Source organism: Natrix helvetica, assembly GCF_964273705.1.
Source record: "Natrix helvetica genome assembly, chromosome: 2".
In the NCBI taxonomy this organism is placed as follows: Eukaryota; Metazoa; Chordata; class Lepidosauria; order Squamata; family Natricidae; genus Natrix; species Natrix helvetica.
Window position 1 is genome coordinate 102,978,874 of NC_138552.1, and position 17,618 is coordinate 102,996,491.

General features: G+C 38.3%; 1 protein-coding gene across 1 annotated transcript in view; it reads right to left on the reverse strand.

The window, feature by feature from the left end:
* The window catches only part of CPLX1 (complexin 1), a 185,507-nt gene extending 176,174 nt beyond the window's left edge, over window positions 1–9,333 (reverse strand). The window contains exons 1-2 of the mRNA XM_081943295.1: window positions 9,111–9,333; window positions 7,066–7,180 (exon numbers count right to left, since the gene is read on the reverse strand). Of these exons, the coding sequence (XP_081799421.1) occupies window positions 7,066–7,096 (31 nt within the window). The 5' untranslated portion in view covers window positions 7,097–7,180; window positions 9,111–9,333. The remainder of the gene's footprint in view (window positions 1–7,065; window positions 7,181–9,110) is intronic.
* Between the last annotated feature and the right edge of the window lie 8,285 nt (window positions 9,334–17,618).

Genomic DNA, 17,618 nt, shown 5'->3' on the forward strand with positions numbered 1-17,618 from the left:
CAAAAAGACATGTGAACGATGTTCATATCCATTTGATGCACACGTCACTGCAATCATTCCAATTCTGTATTCACATATTACATTTATTACTTTAGCATATCTGTTTTAAGAATATAACCAAAATAGAGATAGTTTTGGCTATTTCTTTCTTACTTCATTTAATTGTCTTTCCTTCTTCATTGGGTGACCCTATTTTTTTTCCCATTATTGTTCTAATTTAAAAGCAGAGCGCTACCTTTAAACGCAAATCTGGCTGGAGAGTAAGGAAATGCAAATGAACTAGAAAACTAGAAAAATTTCAGAACTAATCAACTTCAACAAGCATGTGTTTCTGCTTCATTTGCATTTCCTTTCTCTCCAGCCAGATTTGTGTTCAAAGGTAGCGCGTTGCTTTTAAATTAAAACAATAAAGAATTGTTCTTTTTTTTAAAAAAAATGCAGGTGCACAATGAAGAAAGAAAGCCTATTTAAATAAAGTAAGAAAGAATTAGGTAAGGGTGAAATTGCTTCTTGAAGCATCTGGCTTTGGCTCGCAATCAACAGTCAACTTATATGAAGTTTTCATTTCTTCAAGCTTAATTCCAATGACTGCGTTAATTAACACTAATGGTGTCTATACACCTTTAATTTTTTTTAAAAAAAGAATTATATGTGAATCTTTGAGTCACCTTTCTACAATATAATAAATTATTACATAAAGGGAATAAAATGTAAAGAAAAAGTAAATTTTAAAGAAGTCATGTATAGGGGCTACTCAATACCTATGCAATCATATCAACTATTGATCCTAGAAGCAACCCAACTCCCCTCATACCGTTAGAAAGATGATCTACTCAAATAAATGAATTATAGAACAAGAAGCTCATCACATTACAATAATTTCAACCTCCCTCAATTTTATACTTGGTGTGTCTGCCCTGAGTGAAGAATCTTAGTAACAAATGCTTTAAGAAGAAACCTTTTCAAGAAAGCAGCATCTGTTTCTCTGCCTGATTTGATTAGGAGTTCAGATACTCCAAGCTTCCAAAGTGATTTATCCTGCCATCTAGCAGGGATTTCAAGAACTGTATTTGATCACAATGAATAAGCTCAAACAATGAACATTCATGAAGGGGAGGGGGGGTCAAAACACTGAAAGTTATGTGCTAAAAAAGCCAAAATGTTATATATTTATACAAACCTGCTTTCATTTGACTTACAATAAACATCATGAACCATTTAAAAACAGTGTCACAAAATAGTTAATGAAAGACAGATGTGCAAAATGGATTAAAGTCAAGCCATTAAAATCTAAGCGAAATATTAAAACAGAGTTAGGGGGAAAACTCAAAACCTTCTTTGACAAAAGGTTTGTTCCATTAATTCTCCTTAAATATAAATATAAACTCCTGAAAAGGCCTTGTGCTTTATGTTTTTTTAATCGGCTGATGTAAAGAATGTCTTATCAGCAAATTTCTGTTATGGGTGAAGATAGATCTCTAGGCAAACTGGTGTTTCAAACCTGTCAAGACAACAGCGTTCTATATGGTTGTGTGCACCATCTCAAACCTCTACCTCTTACTTTGCCATCCTACGTCTTAGAGAGAAAACTACAATATAATTCCATAATCCAGAAATTAGGGGCCATTCAGAAATGCATATGCCATTTTTTTCTTTATTTATACATTGAAAACATTACATCGTTAAAAGTCCATGCACACAAATGCACAAGAGAGAAAAGTAACACAGAAAGTATATTCTACCAGGTTGACTTAAAATTCATAAGCTCTAGGGCCAATTAGGATGGTCCACATTCAATTTCTGAGTCGTTGACTCATTCTTCCATCCTTCTGAGGTGGGTAAAATGATGACCTAGATTGTTGGGGGCAATAGGCTGACTCTGTAAACCACTTAGAGAGGGCTGTAAAAGCATTATGAAGTGGTATATAAGTCTAAGTGCTATTGCTGTTCTTCCTGCTGCTCTCTTCTGCCCCTTTAGTTTCTTGTGCCCAGCTGTTACTATCTTATGGAATGATTTCGTGCCATTGATTCTGCTGTCCCATACATCAGAAAACGTGTGCATGTTTTTAACTCCCACTTGTCTATCTCTCCAGCCAGATGTGTTCCTAATACCCCTTGGTAGCAGATGTGCTCTGTAATTGTAGTAGCCTCAAGCATCAAATTTACAGTATAATATAAATACCTATTCACAAATAAGTTCCACCAAATGCAACACAATTTATTCCCAACTCTGCCCTTACAGTGCCATCAAAGAGTGCCTGATTACCTATCATTTTATTTATATCAGAATTATATTTTTGTGTTATAAGAGAGAAGTAGCAGCTGAATGGCTTCTCATTTCAGAGACAAAAATGCCTTGAACTGGCCCTCTATATTTTCTCTAGTTTTCATCATTCCTTCTTAGTCAACTTTAAAATCTTTCTTGACTAAAAGATCCTCCTCCTCCAGCTTGCATTGCTCTAAATTTAAATAGCAGGTACCTGGATGACATTGTTCCAGGATCAATATTGCTGCAAATAAATTCTTGAATTCTAACTGTCTGGCAATTCGGAATAAAGTCAAGCCCATAAGCAGGCTTGTCATTGTTTCTAGGTAATGACAAAAATCACATTCTAAAAAGCAAATCAAAGGACTCGGTAGATTTAATTTGCTTTGTTTTGTATTAATGTGTTTGTGCAGTGACCAAGTCCAACTCCTTTGAAATTAGCTTATTTAAAATTGCCAAACAAATCAATGGAAGCCAACCCTGTTATTATAACCTCAAGCCTCAAGTGGGAAAATGCACTTTTATTCAGAAAGCATTTCCAGCCTGTGTGGTGAACATAGCCTCTCTGTCCTTTATATTGATTCCCTGATTTATTCCACCAATTGCAAAATATTTGCAGGCTAAATTTGTAGAAAGCATATTTTGAAGCATTTTCTGAGAGCCAGTTTGGTGTAAAGGTTAAGGCACCAAATTAGAAAACAGGAAACTGTTATAACAACTTGTATTTCCTCACTTTAATATAATATAACAGATATTTTTGAAAAGGGACAATCTAGGAGAAATGAAATCTAAGGACATTACGATGCATAATTTTAAATAATGCATGTATTACCTTAGTCAAAACATTACTGGTTTCCCAATAGATGATTTTAAATTGATACAGTGAGCAGTTTTCATGTTGATTCCCAATGAGTTTTCATACTACAAAATTAACAAAATTAAATATAGTCCATGTGTATATTGCTAATAATTGGTTGTGCATGTCTACAAACAGCATGACTTTGAAGTAGTTCCCATTTCTATATTTAAAGTGGCAATTTGAGTTGAGGTAAGATGAGAGAAACTTGATATCTACTGCTTTTCTCTCCCTATCTTCAACCTCTCCCCAACCCATTCCTTTATATTAAGGATTGAAAAATCAATTTATAAGGCATGTACTGCCAGAATAGATGGTATTGTGACACAGAGACAACTGAGAGTAGACCTTGCAACTGTGGTCCCTTTCTACTCAAAATATTATCACCCAAAGAAATTATTTTAAAAGATGTAGTAAAAAGGAGATAAGTATTGAGAATTCTTGTGGTAGAAAAGCATTTATGATAGATACACGCATTGCTTAAAAGGCACATGGGGGGGTGGGGGTGGACTGTACACAAATTTTTAATCTTTAGGAAAATTTCATAAAATAAATGTAGATACCATAATTGAGTGGAATAATATGGGAAATCTAACATCAATATCAACCAGATATAGATAAATCACATATATATTGTATGCTAGTATATTCCATAGACTATCAGATGTAGACCCATAAATTATGTCATTAGCTTCAGGATAAGGTCATGAGTTGGATTCAATCATGATTAGAACATATTTATTTCATGTTTTATTGAACTCAGTGGGGTTATTGCAGGTATACTGTAACTAATTAACTCAATCCAATATATAAAAATGACATCTCTCTTACGATCCAAAGTTCCTAGTGAAATCCAAGCAAGGTTGTTAGACTCAGAAGAAATTCACAAGAAGACAAAAAGGACTAAAAAAAACCCCCTCCTAATTGTTGCAGAAAAGTGCAGAGAAGAAAATGCTATGAAAAAAGAAATAATGAATAATTTTAAAAGCAATTTTCAGCACCAATGCCTATAAATTTATAGATACCAAACAATAAAATCAAGGCGCAACATATTAAGAAGTACATGCTATTAATATCTTCAGAGATTTGCTGCTTTTGTCACAATGGTGAAAAAAATACTTGGGTTTTTAAACTCCGTATTTAAAAAAAACCGCTCCACTCCTTTTGTATGTGAGTACAATGTCATAATGCATGTATAAAAGAAGCAGTCCCCTGACATTGCTCTTGTCATCCTCATCCCTTCTTATCAGTTTCTCCCTCCGCCCCCCAATCCACAACAGATACTATTGGACATGCAAAATTCTGACAGAATTATTATACTGATTTTTTTTTCAAAATAAATTCAGTTCCTGTTACAGGCTTCTTTTCAAGCAGAATACTTTATCAAGCTTCCTTAAGAAAGTGCAAGAGATCTGTGCTGCTTCAGGGGAAATTGAATTATAGTTCCCAGAAATCCCAACCAATATTAATTAGAAATACTAGAAGATGTAGTTAAGTGATACACCTGGAGGCATAAGATTCGCATCTCTACTATTCCAGTATTATCCTATTCTCTTTCAGGCTGGCACTCCTACTTAGAGATGTTGTGTAATTTTCAATGTAGTTTTCCTTTCTTGCCCATTGAACGTGTGTTTATGTTCTTCAAGTTTCAAATGTTGTTGATAGGGCACGTCAAAGTTTTCAACTTTCCAAACATTATGGGTGCTCAAAAATTGTGATGTGCCTCGGGGATTCTAAAGACATTTTGGTTACTTTAATATAATTAAGATGTGTTTGGTAAGCAATTTTCAACATTTTGTTTGTTTCATTTGATGCACATAAGAACCTGCATAACCACAATTAATGATTTCTCATTCCAGGAAGACACATTTCTTTTTGAATGTCAAGAAATAAAACCCTCATGTAAGAGCAAGAGTTGCCTAAGAAGGGGTAGACTCTCTTCCACTGCATGTGTTCAAAAATGGAGAGTCATCTGTCAAAATTCCTACATTTGGGATTCTATGGAGCAGAAGGCTCCATTCATGGTCTAAAAAATAGATCTACAATTAGGAGTGTGAAAATCCTCATCAGAAACATTTTTTTTATTTGGAGGTTCATCCCATGTTTTTTTATTTATTTAAGCAGTCTTCTCAATAGGCACACTTGATATTTCAACAGTGAAAATAACGTCAGCATAAAATATGAAATATTGCCATGTTCAGTGATGCAAATGCTATCTTCACACATCGACCGAGTGAAAAGGATTTATGGGCATTATGGGCATTTTTCAGAAAAAAGAATATGGTTTAATGGAATCCACTGCCTTACTTCCTTGCTAATTCTCAGGCCAAGCAAGCCACCAAACAGGAAAGTGATTTCTGGTATGCCTGCTTATCTCTGCAATGACCAAATTCAATGAAGTATTTATGCTGAAGGGGAGCCATGCAGGGAAAAGAGCCTCCTGGGTCCTTTGTTAGTCCTTTCCTATGGATGCAGCTCTACCCATAAAAAAGCTGAATCATATTATGTACTTCCAAGAATGAAGTCCTTTAAAAGGAATTCGAATGAAATGAGATTTCTGCACCTAACCAGAGAGAGAATTGCAGCCAACAAAATGGAAAATAAATATTGTTTTCTTTTCTTTTGAGGAGTTCACTCTTCATTTAATTCATTTGCAAATAAGAAAAAATGCTTATTTTCCTGATATGTAAGGCATAATTAAATTGAATAGAAATGAGGCTGATCAAGTAAATAGCTTCTTAATGTGTTTATATTGCAAATTGCATCCACACAGCACAACATAAACAACAATCCTTCCTCTAACGGGATAGATCTTGAGGTGGAACAAAAATCAAAGCCAACATGACTTGCAAACTATCTGAATAATGGTCTGCACCTTTCAACTCAAGGCTTAATAGGATTTGGAAATGCCGATCAATGGAGGAGCATTTTATGATATGCTCTATAATGTGCCGGATGAGATGAAGGAGAATGAGTCCACCATAAAGACGTTCAGAATAGCAATGTCATCCAGCAGTTTTCTCAACTGCACTTTCTTATTCAGTCTCTGGAAACATTCTTTTTTTTCCCCCATGGCCACAGATGTAATAGGACAACCATTAAAAAATTAGACAGCAGCCAAAACAGTTCACAAAAACTATGCTGATGAACAAGCTCCACTGGATTTCTTATTGCAACGTTCCATGTCCTCATATTCCAGTTATCAAAATTCTTGGTGATACTGTATATTATATTACAGCTAGCAAAGAACTTGAAAGTAGTTTGATTGATATGAATTTTCCTTAAGAACCTGGAGAAATTTTGAGCTGGTTGAATGAGTCAAAGCCAGAAACCTTTTAATTCTTTGTAAAATTAGGTTTGCTGATATCCCATCCCTTGAATGAAAGCAATGACAGTTTAACTTACTTAAATGTGTTCAATCTTATCCTGCACATGTTACCTCTCCTACAATAAATTGGACAGTTATTTGATTCATTAGGAGGAATCACTGGTGAACCCATAGTAGAAAACATATATATTTCTGCATTCAGGACAGATCATTCAGAACCCACCATAGACTTGAGACAGTTCTCACTTCTGCCCCCTACTGGATTGAACATTCAATAATGTAATAATGCTTCATCTAAAACAAACGATCTATGGGATGGTTAAGGTGTACACAACTCATTGGGAGAGGGGAATGTAAAAGAGGGAATGTAAATTATTTGTATATTCCATTTAGTAGCTCAGTGATGCAGACCAAGGTTCTTTTCACCAAAGCTGTCAATAGGAAATCTGCGTTGTTCGCAATGAAAACTTCACTGCAGAGGAAAAGTCATGAATTCAGATCATGCGCAACAGCACCCACCACATCAACTGGGCTTTTGTCATACATTCCATGTTGACAGTTTACAATTCCTTCTACCTATTAAGCAATTACTCAATAGCACAATTTAATTCTTACCTCCTAAAGCTTGTTTCATTACAAATTCCATGATGATGGCTTTAGATTCCTTCCCACCAGAGCAGTTCTCACATGCAAGTCAGGTGGAGACAAATTCCTGAGGTTCAGCCTGCAGCTGAATTCACAAAGCAAGAGAAGAAAAAAAGCATTAGGGAGGGCTATCGCTCTCTTCTCTTAGTTCCTTCTGCAGTGGAGCTACTTGTCTTTTAAGAAATCTGCTAGGTTGAAAACGCTTGGTGTACATGCATACAGAAAATGCACACAGCATGTCTCACCCTAAAGTTACTTGCTTGTGCTTCGAATAGCTAGAAAGTATAATATAATCTGTGAAATGCACTTTAGGAAGGCTGATAAAGGGTATATAATGTTGTGCTTCTAAGTTATCATGGGATAGCCTGAATTTGTAGGGAGTAAAATCTGAATTTAGGTTGAAATCCAAATTTAGCCTGAATCAGATTACTATTTGCTCTGAATTTTGTTTAAAAAAATCCAATTTAATTTTCAAAAAAAATGACAGATGAACATAGCCATTTTCTTGGTCTTAGTCTATTTTCCAAAATGACTATTTAATGGGATTTTCCAGAGTTGTTTTTTTTTACTTTTTTAGATTGCGCCATTATAAGGAGCTCTAAAGTTCAATGTAAAAATCATAGGATTTAGTCCTTTCCTATCTGACACAAAGTTAAACTTCAGTAATCCTTACGGGTTGCTTGAAAAAATGCCCAGAAGTGGGGAAGTAATAGCTGTTCAAAACAGAGGCAGTGCTGGGGGGCATTTGAAGGTTGAAGCACTTATGCTCTTGGAATACTCAGCAGCAGCCTTCTCTGCTGATAGCTTCTAATGGCCAGCCTCATCTGCATCACTCGCTAGAACAATCATGCTAGTCAAATTAAGTTAAACACCAAATACATTTTAAAATATGCCATTATTTGAAACTGACATCACTATCACAAATTCAAGGAGAACTAAAAGCTAGACTAGTCCTATCTCCAAAACGCAAAGATTTTCATACATATTTATACACACACACACACACACACACACACATCGTTCAGAAGTTTTCTTTGGACTAGAACAATGGATTTGATTATAGTCATTGTGGCACAGAATTTCAGATTGCAGCCATAAAGTTGAGGCAGTGATCTTGCAAATCAGCATGATTATGAATGTTCATGCACAAAAACTCCAAAAGTAGATAACACTATTAAAAAAGAATAAGACATTTAGCCAATAACATTCCTTCTCCCGTGATTCTGCAGAGAAAATAAAACATGCTACAAATTATTTCAAAACAGAAAAGAAATGTTTAAATCAAACTTTAAAAGAATGCCATTGAAAAGACCTAATTAGCTGCATTTTTCTAAAGAAGAAAGGAAATGGGACTTTGTGAGAATTTATAAGGAGGAAATACAGTGCTGCACCAATTAACCATTTTCTAGCTGAAAACTTCTGTAACTGAAGAATGGTTAACATTAGTGGTGGGGTGGATCAGTTCCTGCACCAAAGTGGTACATGTTTCAAATTCCAACGAGGTTATAGTGACACTACATACCTCACCGTTGCAAACAATAATTGGGGTAAAAGGTTTCTTTTTGCTTCTATTTTTACAAGAAGCATTTAAATAGTAATGTATCATCAGAGAGTGTGCATGGGAAATCCAGTGCCAATGCCTGCAGCTCCACTTTAGAGAGGCTTTCAATGTGTACTACATACATCACAACACTGTCCCATAGAGCCCTCACAATACTTTCCCAATTCTTCTGCACAGCCAACTACCAATTTATGCAATCATAAAGTCATGCAAACCACCACCATCACCACTATACAGCGAGACAGGGGAAATTACGACTCTGTGGGGCTGCTCTGAACAGCAAGGTATTTGAAGGAGAAGAAAGAGACTGTTCAGCACCAAGGACACTTCCTCGCGTCCGGGCGGTGTTAGCCTACAGTACTACTTAAGATACGCTACGGAATACGAAAGCATCAGCACCCTGGACAGCGCCGTCCTTTTCAAAGAGGGGGTTTGGGATGTGTGGAGGGGGTACCTTTCTCGGTGGCTGCGCTCCCGCAGTTCTGCGTTCCCTTTAAGTCGCAGCGAAGGCAAAAAAATAACTGCTTTTCTTCTTTTCTCAGCAGATCAAGCACCCTCTGTAGCCAATTCCATGTGTGCCTCAGGAGCGAAAGCCTCTGTTTGAAGGATGTAGGAGCGGACGTAAGAAGTTCTCTCCTTCCAATAGGGTTCGGGCGCGACGGTGAGCCAGTAGCGGGGAACGGACGAGCCCACAGTGCCTTTACTTTCACTACTCCCTCTTTTTATCACGGGATTTCCGGACCATCCCACTGACACTATTCCCTCCTTACACACAACGGCGGCTCCTTCCTCCTCCTCCTCCTCCTCTTCCTCCTCCCGCTCTACCGAGGCTGCTGGATCGGCATTTCTTGCCTAGCATTCTCCGCCGCCTCCCACCCAACCCAACACACACACACACACGCACACCACTTGCGCCACTCCACAATCCCACGGTAAAGGGTTGCAAAAGCTTATAGCAACTCATCTTGCCGCAGGAGTCTGCCAGTCTCATACCTACAGTTGGGGGATAAGGGGGATTGGTTGGAGAGGCGAGGGGGAAACCTAGTGTAGCCTATAACCTGAACTCTTTTTTATTTTATTTTTTGTTTAAAGTATTGTTTTAACAGGACAGGATTGGAAAGCGAGAGTAGACCATTTACTGAGCGGAACACATCTGCTGCTTTCTTGAATAGCTTGCGGGACTAGAATTGGGGTTGGGGGGGAGGGCAGGGGGAGCCAACTCAGCAGTTTTTGTGCAAAGCCTCTCGGAAGCCACGCTTGGTTACTCTGCGTTATATTCTCAGGAGTCTAAACATCTGGGACGGGAAGGAAAGCTGGGATACGAAAGAAAGGGAGGGGGGAAAAACTGGAGACGAATATAGAAAGCCTGGAAGCCAGTTAGAGCGGGCTTTCTGGTGCATTACGGAAGGATCCCCCTTTGAGCTGTTGCTGATGGTGTATCGATTTTGCAGCGTGCTTTGCCTCGCCTCACCCCTCCCATCCCCACGTTCCTTCCCCAAAGGGGCGTCTGAAGGTTAACCGTACAGTATGGCTGTTAGTTGAGGTGTCTCAAGCTGTCGAGACGCAGTCCTTCGCGAAAGGCGTGTCAAAAACAAAGTGTCAAAGCTCGGGGAAAGAAGTGGGCGGGAGAAACAAAAAAAGAAATACACCCCCCCCTCTCCCAACCGGGGTGGGGAATAGCCGGTTGTGAAAACGGAGGATGCTTCTGAGTTGGGGGGGGGAGTTTTTCCGTCTTTCGATGGAACTCTCCTCGCCGCAGACCTTCTCCCGCCCCCCATCAAAATGCTGCAATCGGGTTGTCATCCTGACTGCTGCAGACCCGGTCAGCTGATGCAGCCTCCCAAAGGCTCCCGAGGTACCTCTGTTCTTGCATGACGGGAAAGGAAGCGACCCGAAGAGTCTGTAGCGAGGTGCGGGAGGAGATGGGGAGGGAGCTGTAGCCAGAATGACCAGGAAGCAGTCCAATTACAAAAGGCCCTTGAAGCCCGTGGAGACGGCACGAGAGAGAGTCGTTGCTAGAAGGCAGAGAGAGGGAGGGAGGGAGGGAGGGAGGGAGGGAGGGAGGGAGAGGGAGAGGGAGAGGGAGAGGGAGAGAGGGAGGGAGGGAGGGAGAGAGAGAGAGAGAGAGAGAGAGAGAGAGAGAGAGAGAGAGAGAGAGAGAGAGAGAGAGAGAGAGAGAGAGAGAGAGAGAGAGAGAGAGAGGCGGGTGCTGCGGCTCCAGCTGGATTCAAGGTCAAAAAAAAAAAGAGAGAGAGAGAGAGAGAGAGGAAAACTCAGACTCGCACGTGTGGAAAAGGCTGTGGGTGTGGGAGCCTGCAAAACCCCGATCGTAGCCTTTCCTTGTTCATTAGAGCTTACTTCCAGGTAAGCTTGGCAGCCGGTCACTTTCAGAAGAGATTTACATATATTTTTTTGCTCCAGAAAGAAAAAAAAAATGGACAAATGTGGTATCTTAAAGACTAATAAATAGTTTTCCTCTTAACATATTGCAGTGTTTAAACGATGACCTAAATTATGACCCACAAAACTTTCCACTATAATAAATTCATTTGCTTTTATAGCAACACAGGATTCTTGTTTTTCCTGTTTCCTTGACTCAAATTTATTATATTCCTACTCTTCCACTCTTCTCTTTTCCCTGGGGCTGATTGCATTCCCACCCCACACGCATACCCCATTCCCAAATTTTGGGTTGTTTGATGACCACAGCATCCATAAAAAGGGTGACAGATCAAGCATTACAGACCTGAGTTACATTTCTGTTCAATCCACATAACTATCACCCTGAAAGCAATTCTGGGTGGCATAATTTGTTACAATCACCTGCTAGAGTTCAAATGGAGACAAATGTGAATAGTGAGGCTCCTGATACTATATTTTTCTGCAACATCCCAGCCTAATGTACATTGTTAAAACAAGATCAAAAACACTAAACCGCACATCCCAACACCAAATCACATCAATATTTGTATTGAAAGCTATGGAAGCCAAACTGGAAAACAACCCATACCACATAATATGAACAGTGTGATCTCTAAACTATTTACAAGAATCTGTACACTAAACTGGAGGCATGCATGCATTACATTACAGATAGTGTTTGGTTTATGACCACAGTTGCGACCAGAATTGTCACTGCTAAACAAGACAGTTGTTAAGTAAGTCACATCTGTTTTTACAACTATTGAAGATAAGATAAAAAATAGATAAAAGATAACTTTTATTGCCATTTTTTCCTGTGGGCACACTGGCACACATTAAAAATGAAATTCTGTTGCCTGCTCTCAAAAGTGTACACATACATTGCTCTGTCCGTCTTGGGTGGCCCTGTATGGCATAGCTCACAGCTTCATTGAGCTATGCAAGCCTCCTCACCACAACAAGGCAGTAATCCATGAAGGGGACATATACATAATACGTGTGTGTGTGTGTGTGTGTGTGTGTATGTGTACTATACACACACTCATACATATAAATGTTCATCACTCTCCATCTTGAGTATATATTGGAAAGATGAAGGTTGATACCGGAAAGAGCAAGGTGATACTATCATTCACAAGTTGATACTGTATGGAACAAAACTATGACTGAATCTGGATGTTCAGATACCACAAAGCCCACAAAGTCCCAGACTATCCTGCAGGCCCTGATCAAGCATAACTTATATGCTATGTCCCTGCCATCCTCACCACTCTGCATCACCTTCCTGTGTGAAGCAGTAATGCTTCCAGACCAGACTGTAATGCAATAAGACAGGATGCTCTCAATTGTCCCTCTGTAGTAAGTGGTAAGGACAGGGGAAGGACTTTTTGCCAAAGTTATTAAGCAAATTGCTGCATTCGTTAAGTGAATCAGGCAGTTGTTAAGTAAATCTGGCTTCCCCGATTGACTTTGCTTGTTGGAAGGCTGGGAAAGTTACAAAAGGCAATCATGTGTTCCCAGAGCACTCCCACTGTCACAAATGCATACCAGTTGCCAAGTGCTCAATTTTTGATAACATGGCCCTGGGGCTGCTGTAACAGCCATAAGTGTGAGGACCAGTCAGAACTACTTTTGTAACTTTAAATGGTCACTAAACAAATCTTTAAGTTGGGGACTGTCTGTAGTTGATTTTTCAGGCATAGATTATATGTGAACATTGAAATTCACTAGATTTAAATTGAAGTGAAGCACTTGTTTGTAGCTATGTTTCCACCTACTGTTGTGTCATCTACATATGGCAGATGTCTATGGAGAGTCTCAGTTATCCAGGTCATGGTTGTCCCAAATGTCTTCAAGCAAAAACAATGAAATCACTTTCCAGGTGAAAGTCCAGAAGAAGAAAGAGCTACACACAAATATCAGATAAAAAGGAAAAATGACACAAAACTTTATATTGCAGAAACTAGTCTAAACGTGCATGAAATTTGATAAATATGCTTTGAAAAATACTTCAGCTCACATATATGGATGCAAGATTCATTAAAAATCTTCAGGCAGACTTTAAAAAACAAAACAAAATGACAAATGAATGTGAAAATAAATTGACTTAAATAGAGGTGTGAGAAATGCAGTTTGACAATTCCATCAGCCCTAAAAATAATTTCAGCTTTTATCTAAAAAGATGCAAAGTACCCAGGCCTCCAAAATCTAATATTCCTCCCAAAGTATTAAATTAAAACAAAAAAAAATCATAATTCATCTACAAGCAGCCTCTACACTATACAGTAATGGCCAAAAATGTGCCCTAATGATAGAGGTGTCACCCATGTTTTTCAGCCAGCAACAACTTTTCAAATTCTTGCGTGCTTAGCATGACAGCAACAAATTGACACACTTCAGATGATATTCTACTCCACTTCCTTGTCACAAAATCTCAGGTGTAGCACATACTCTTCCTTGTAAGTAAGAGGGACTATTTGGCTTCCCAGAAGCTGAGCAATGAGAAGACCACTCTATGTAGTACAAATGACATTGTTTAATATTACACATTGAAATTGGAACCTCCTTCTGCATTCAGACATGTTATACTTTCCTTGTTTCTCCATGTGTGTTTCCATTCCCATATCTTTACAGAAGTTATTGTAATGCTGCTTCTTGTCTCTTATGAAGGTTCTCTGAAATTGTTTATGAAGTTCCTTAATTTTTTGCCTTCCTTGACTTCGGCTTCTCTTTTCTTCTTTCCACAGCTCATTCTGTCATCCAGTTTTGTTTCTTCATCTTTGACAGTCTTTTTGCATATTCATCATTAACAACTTCTATCAGTTTATTCCACAGTTTATCGGATTCTTAGGTTCAGGACTTCAAAGCAATTCCTGATGTTTTCCTTGAAAATGGTGGGTATATACTCAAGATCATATTGTGGGAATGACTTGGCCTCCATCTCCTCTTCCTCCTCTTTCTCTTCTTCCTCTCTCCCACTCCTCTCCTTCTTCCTTCTTTCTTCCTTTTTCCTTCTTCCTTCTTCTTTAGCTTCCAAATTAAATTTGCACTTGATCTATACCACAATTAGCTCCTGGCCTTACCCTTGGTGCTATAATTGAATTCTTTCAACTGCTTTTAGCAATACAATACAATAGTAGAGTTGGAAGGGACCTTGGAGGTCTTCTAGTCCAACCCCCTGCCTAGGCAGGAAACCCTATACCGTTCCAGACAAATGGCTATCCAACATCTTCTTAAAGACTTCCAGTGTTGGGGCATTCACAACTTCTGGAGGCAAGCTGTTCCACTGATTAATTGTTCTAACTGTCAGGAAGTTTCTCCTCAGTTCTAAGTTGCTTCTCTCCTTGATTAGTTTCCACCCATTGCTTCTTGTACTGTCCACAGGTGCCTTGGAGAATAGCTTGACTCCCTCTTCTTTGTGGCAACCCCTGAGATATTGGAACACTGCTATCATGTCTCCCCTAGTCCTTCTTTCTCTTAAGCTAGACATACCTAGTTCCTGCAACCGTTCTTCATATGTTTTAGTCTCCAGTCCCCTAATCATCTTTGTTGCTCTTCTCTGCACTCTTTCTAGAGTCTCCACATCTTTTTTACATCGTGGCGACCAGAACTGAATGCAGTATTCCAAGTGTGGCCTTACCAAGGCATTATAAAGTGGTATTAACACTTCACGTGATCTTGATTCTATCCCTCTGTTGATGCAGCCTAGAACTGTGTTGGCTTTTTTGGCAGCTGCTGCACACTGCTGGCTCATATTTTAATGGTTGTCCACTAGAACTCCAAGATCCCTCTCACAGTTACTACTATTGAGCACGGTACCACCTATACTGTACCTGTGCATTCCGTTTTTGTTGCCTAAATGTAGAACCTTACTCTTTTCACCATTGAATTTCATTTTATTAGATAGTGCCCAATGTTCAAGTTTGTCAAGATCCTTCTGTATCTTAAGCCTATCTTCTGGAGTGTTGGCTATTCCTGCCAGCTTGGTGTCATCTGCAAATTTGATGAGTTCCCCATTTATTCCCTCATCCATGATATTGTCCATTTGATTTCTGTATACCCCCTCAAGATATGGTGGAGATGAAGTTATTATCTTCCTGCTTTGTAGTATTTACTGCTCACAGTAAGCCTGCTCAATTTTTAAAAGTTTAAGAAGAACAACAGAAAAAAGAAGAGGGAAAAAAAAACCATTCCTTGATTTTTAAACATAGAGAATGGAGTGGACAATCCAAGTTCCATAGACTGCAGATTCCCCTTGTTTTTAGGCTACGATCATCTGTTACAGCCTATATTTAATATCCTATTTTATTTAATCTTTCCAACTTCCAAAAAGGTTTTTAAAGAGCAGAAGGCACTACAATTCTTCTGCTGTCCCCTTGGGATGTTGTCATATCAATATAATGCTTCCCAAAGGTTTCAGCGACCAAATAAAACACAAATAATATTGAAAGCACAGCTTTAGCTATAAAAAGGTGGTCCACCCCTGGACTAAGAAGACCCTGACAAGTTAATAACTTCTCAATCAGATTAGAGAGAATCTTTCTTCCCAGACATAAAGCCAGCCAAGTGCCAAAGAGATGGGAGTTCTTAAGATTGCTTTGATGGACTGTGGCTGTATTATCTTTCCCCACTGCAGGGAATGCTTTTCAGTAAACTGTGTTACTGCTGACTGAAAATAATAGGGGAGATGGTGCTGGGTGGAAGTGATGGGACCTGTAATCCAACACATTAAGAAAGTGGCACCGATGAGGTTTCAGCCATTATGCAACAATAGTATTCACAATGAATATATCTTGATTATGTTTTAAGTTTTAAAATTCTAAGTAAAAGATATAAACAAAAGGCAAAATGCCTCCCAGCATTTTTTTAAAAAGAAACTAAATAAAATAGCCTGCAGACATGAAGCCATGGACAGTTTATCTGTGTGGCTTTAGTGAGTTTAGATGCCTTATAAACAAAGGCATAATGTGAGTTACTTTTGATGGATAGAGAAGCAGAACTGTAGTGTCTAATTCATGCATGTTCATATAAAAATCACCACAAACTTTTAAGGGAAACAAATAGCCCATGTCGCTTTAAACACTTTTTATGGGAGCATGGTTACAAAGTCAGAGTGAAATAATAACTATCTATCCAAAGCATGCCACTAGTGATCCAATTAGTAAATCGCCAAGCAGAATATTCATTAATGTATACAGTTGGGCATGAACTAGTCTCATTCATATTTCAGGCACCTACTTATTTTTCCCATGTTCCTCCATTCATGTCTGAAAGTAGTCTAATGGCTGATACATGCGCAATGCCATCTTTAGGAAGGCAAACATACCACAAATATCCACTCAATTACAGTAGTGGCCAAAATTGTGGAAACCTTTTAGGGAAAGTGTGTTTTTGAGATTTGATGGCTAATAACACCACTTTGTTTTTGAGTAGTATATATCAATGAAAAGAAAATTTAATCAAGACTGTAATGCAACAAAGTTTGTTCAATTATCTGTATTCTATGAAAAGTTATAGCCAAATATAGCCAGTTAGTAGAAGCAATTATTCAATCCTGGTTTCACATTATAACAGCTGCACAACTAAAAGACACGATTCACTCCATGGGTAGATGTTGTAAGGCAGTAATTCATGCTTAAAGGTTACTCAAATACATATCAACTGACATGATGATAATTTTTGTATATCTCATTTTTTCTATTTGTTTCACTTTTCTTCTTTATAACTGCTATTTTATTAGCAAATCCTTCATAAAAGTTATTGCATTACATTCTTGATTAAATTATCTTTCAATTGATATATAATTTTATGGTACTATGCCCCCCCAATGGTGTTATTAGCCATCAAACCTCAAAAATACTGTACACTTTTCCAAAAAGGTTTCCACAATTTTGGCCACTACAGGATTTTCTGGAAACCTAAATCACATATTACCTTAATAGAATAAGCTCTAGAATTCCAAAAATGCTCTCAAAGAAGTAGAGACTACTTGCTATTGACTTCCACCTGATGATACCAGATAAATTTAGAGGACAGACAGACCATCCCTATTGCTAAATGAAATACATCCATTTCCTTTCTGGGAAAAGGCTAGGAGCCCTATTGAGAGATGAGAATTAAAATTGCATCTGCTCCCTGAGAACTCTGGATCTCTATTGGCATTCTGCAACTACTATTTCCTATACAAGTGGCATATCCACCTGAGTTGACTCCTTCTAACCCCACCTACTCCATTTACATATCTCCACCCTAACTTCTATTTATTAGTAACAGGAGGGTTTATGCTTGCATAAATACAGGGAGACAGCTTTTAAATAAGATGGATTGCATGATAGCTAATCAGACTGCAATGCAATTGTATGGAAATTGTATTTAGTGAAGCTTATATTCCTGAGATGAAAAAACGAATCCAGCAGGAACCTAGGAGAGGAATCCATTAGAATTTTATGCGTTGTGCATACAAAGGTCTCTGAAGTGAACTTAATAATTGAGTGTGACAATTAATACACATGAAACCCTAGAATCATCTTGTTTGCCAAGT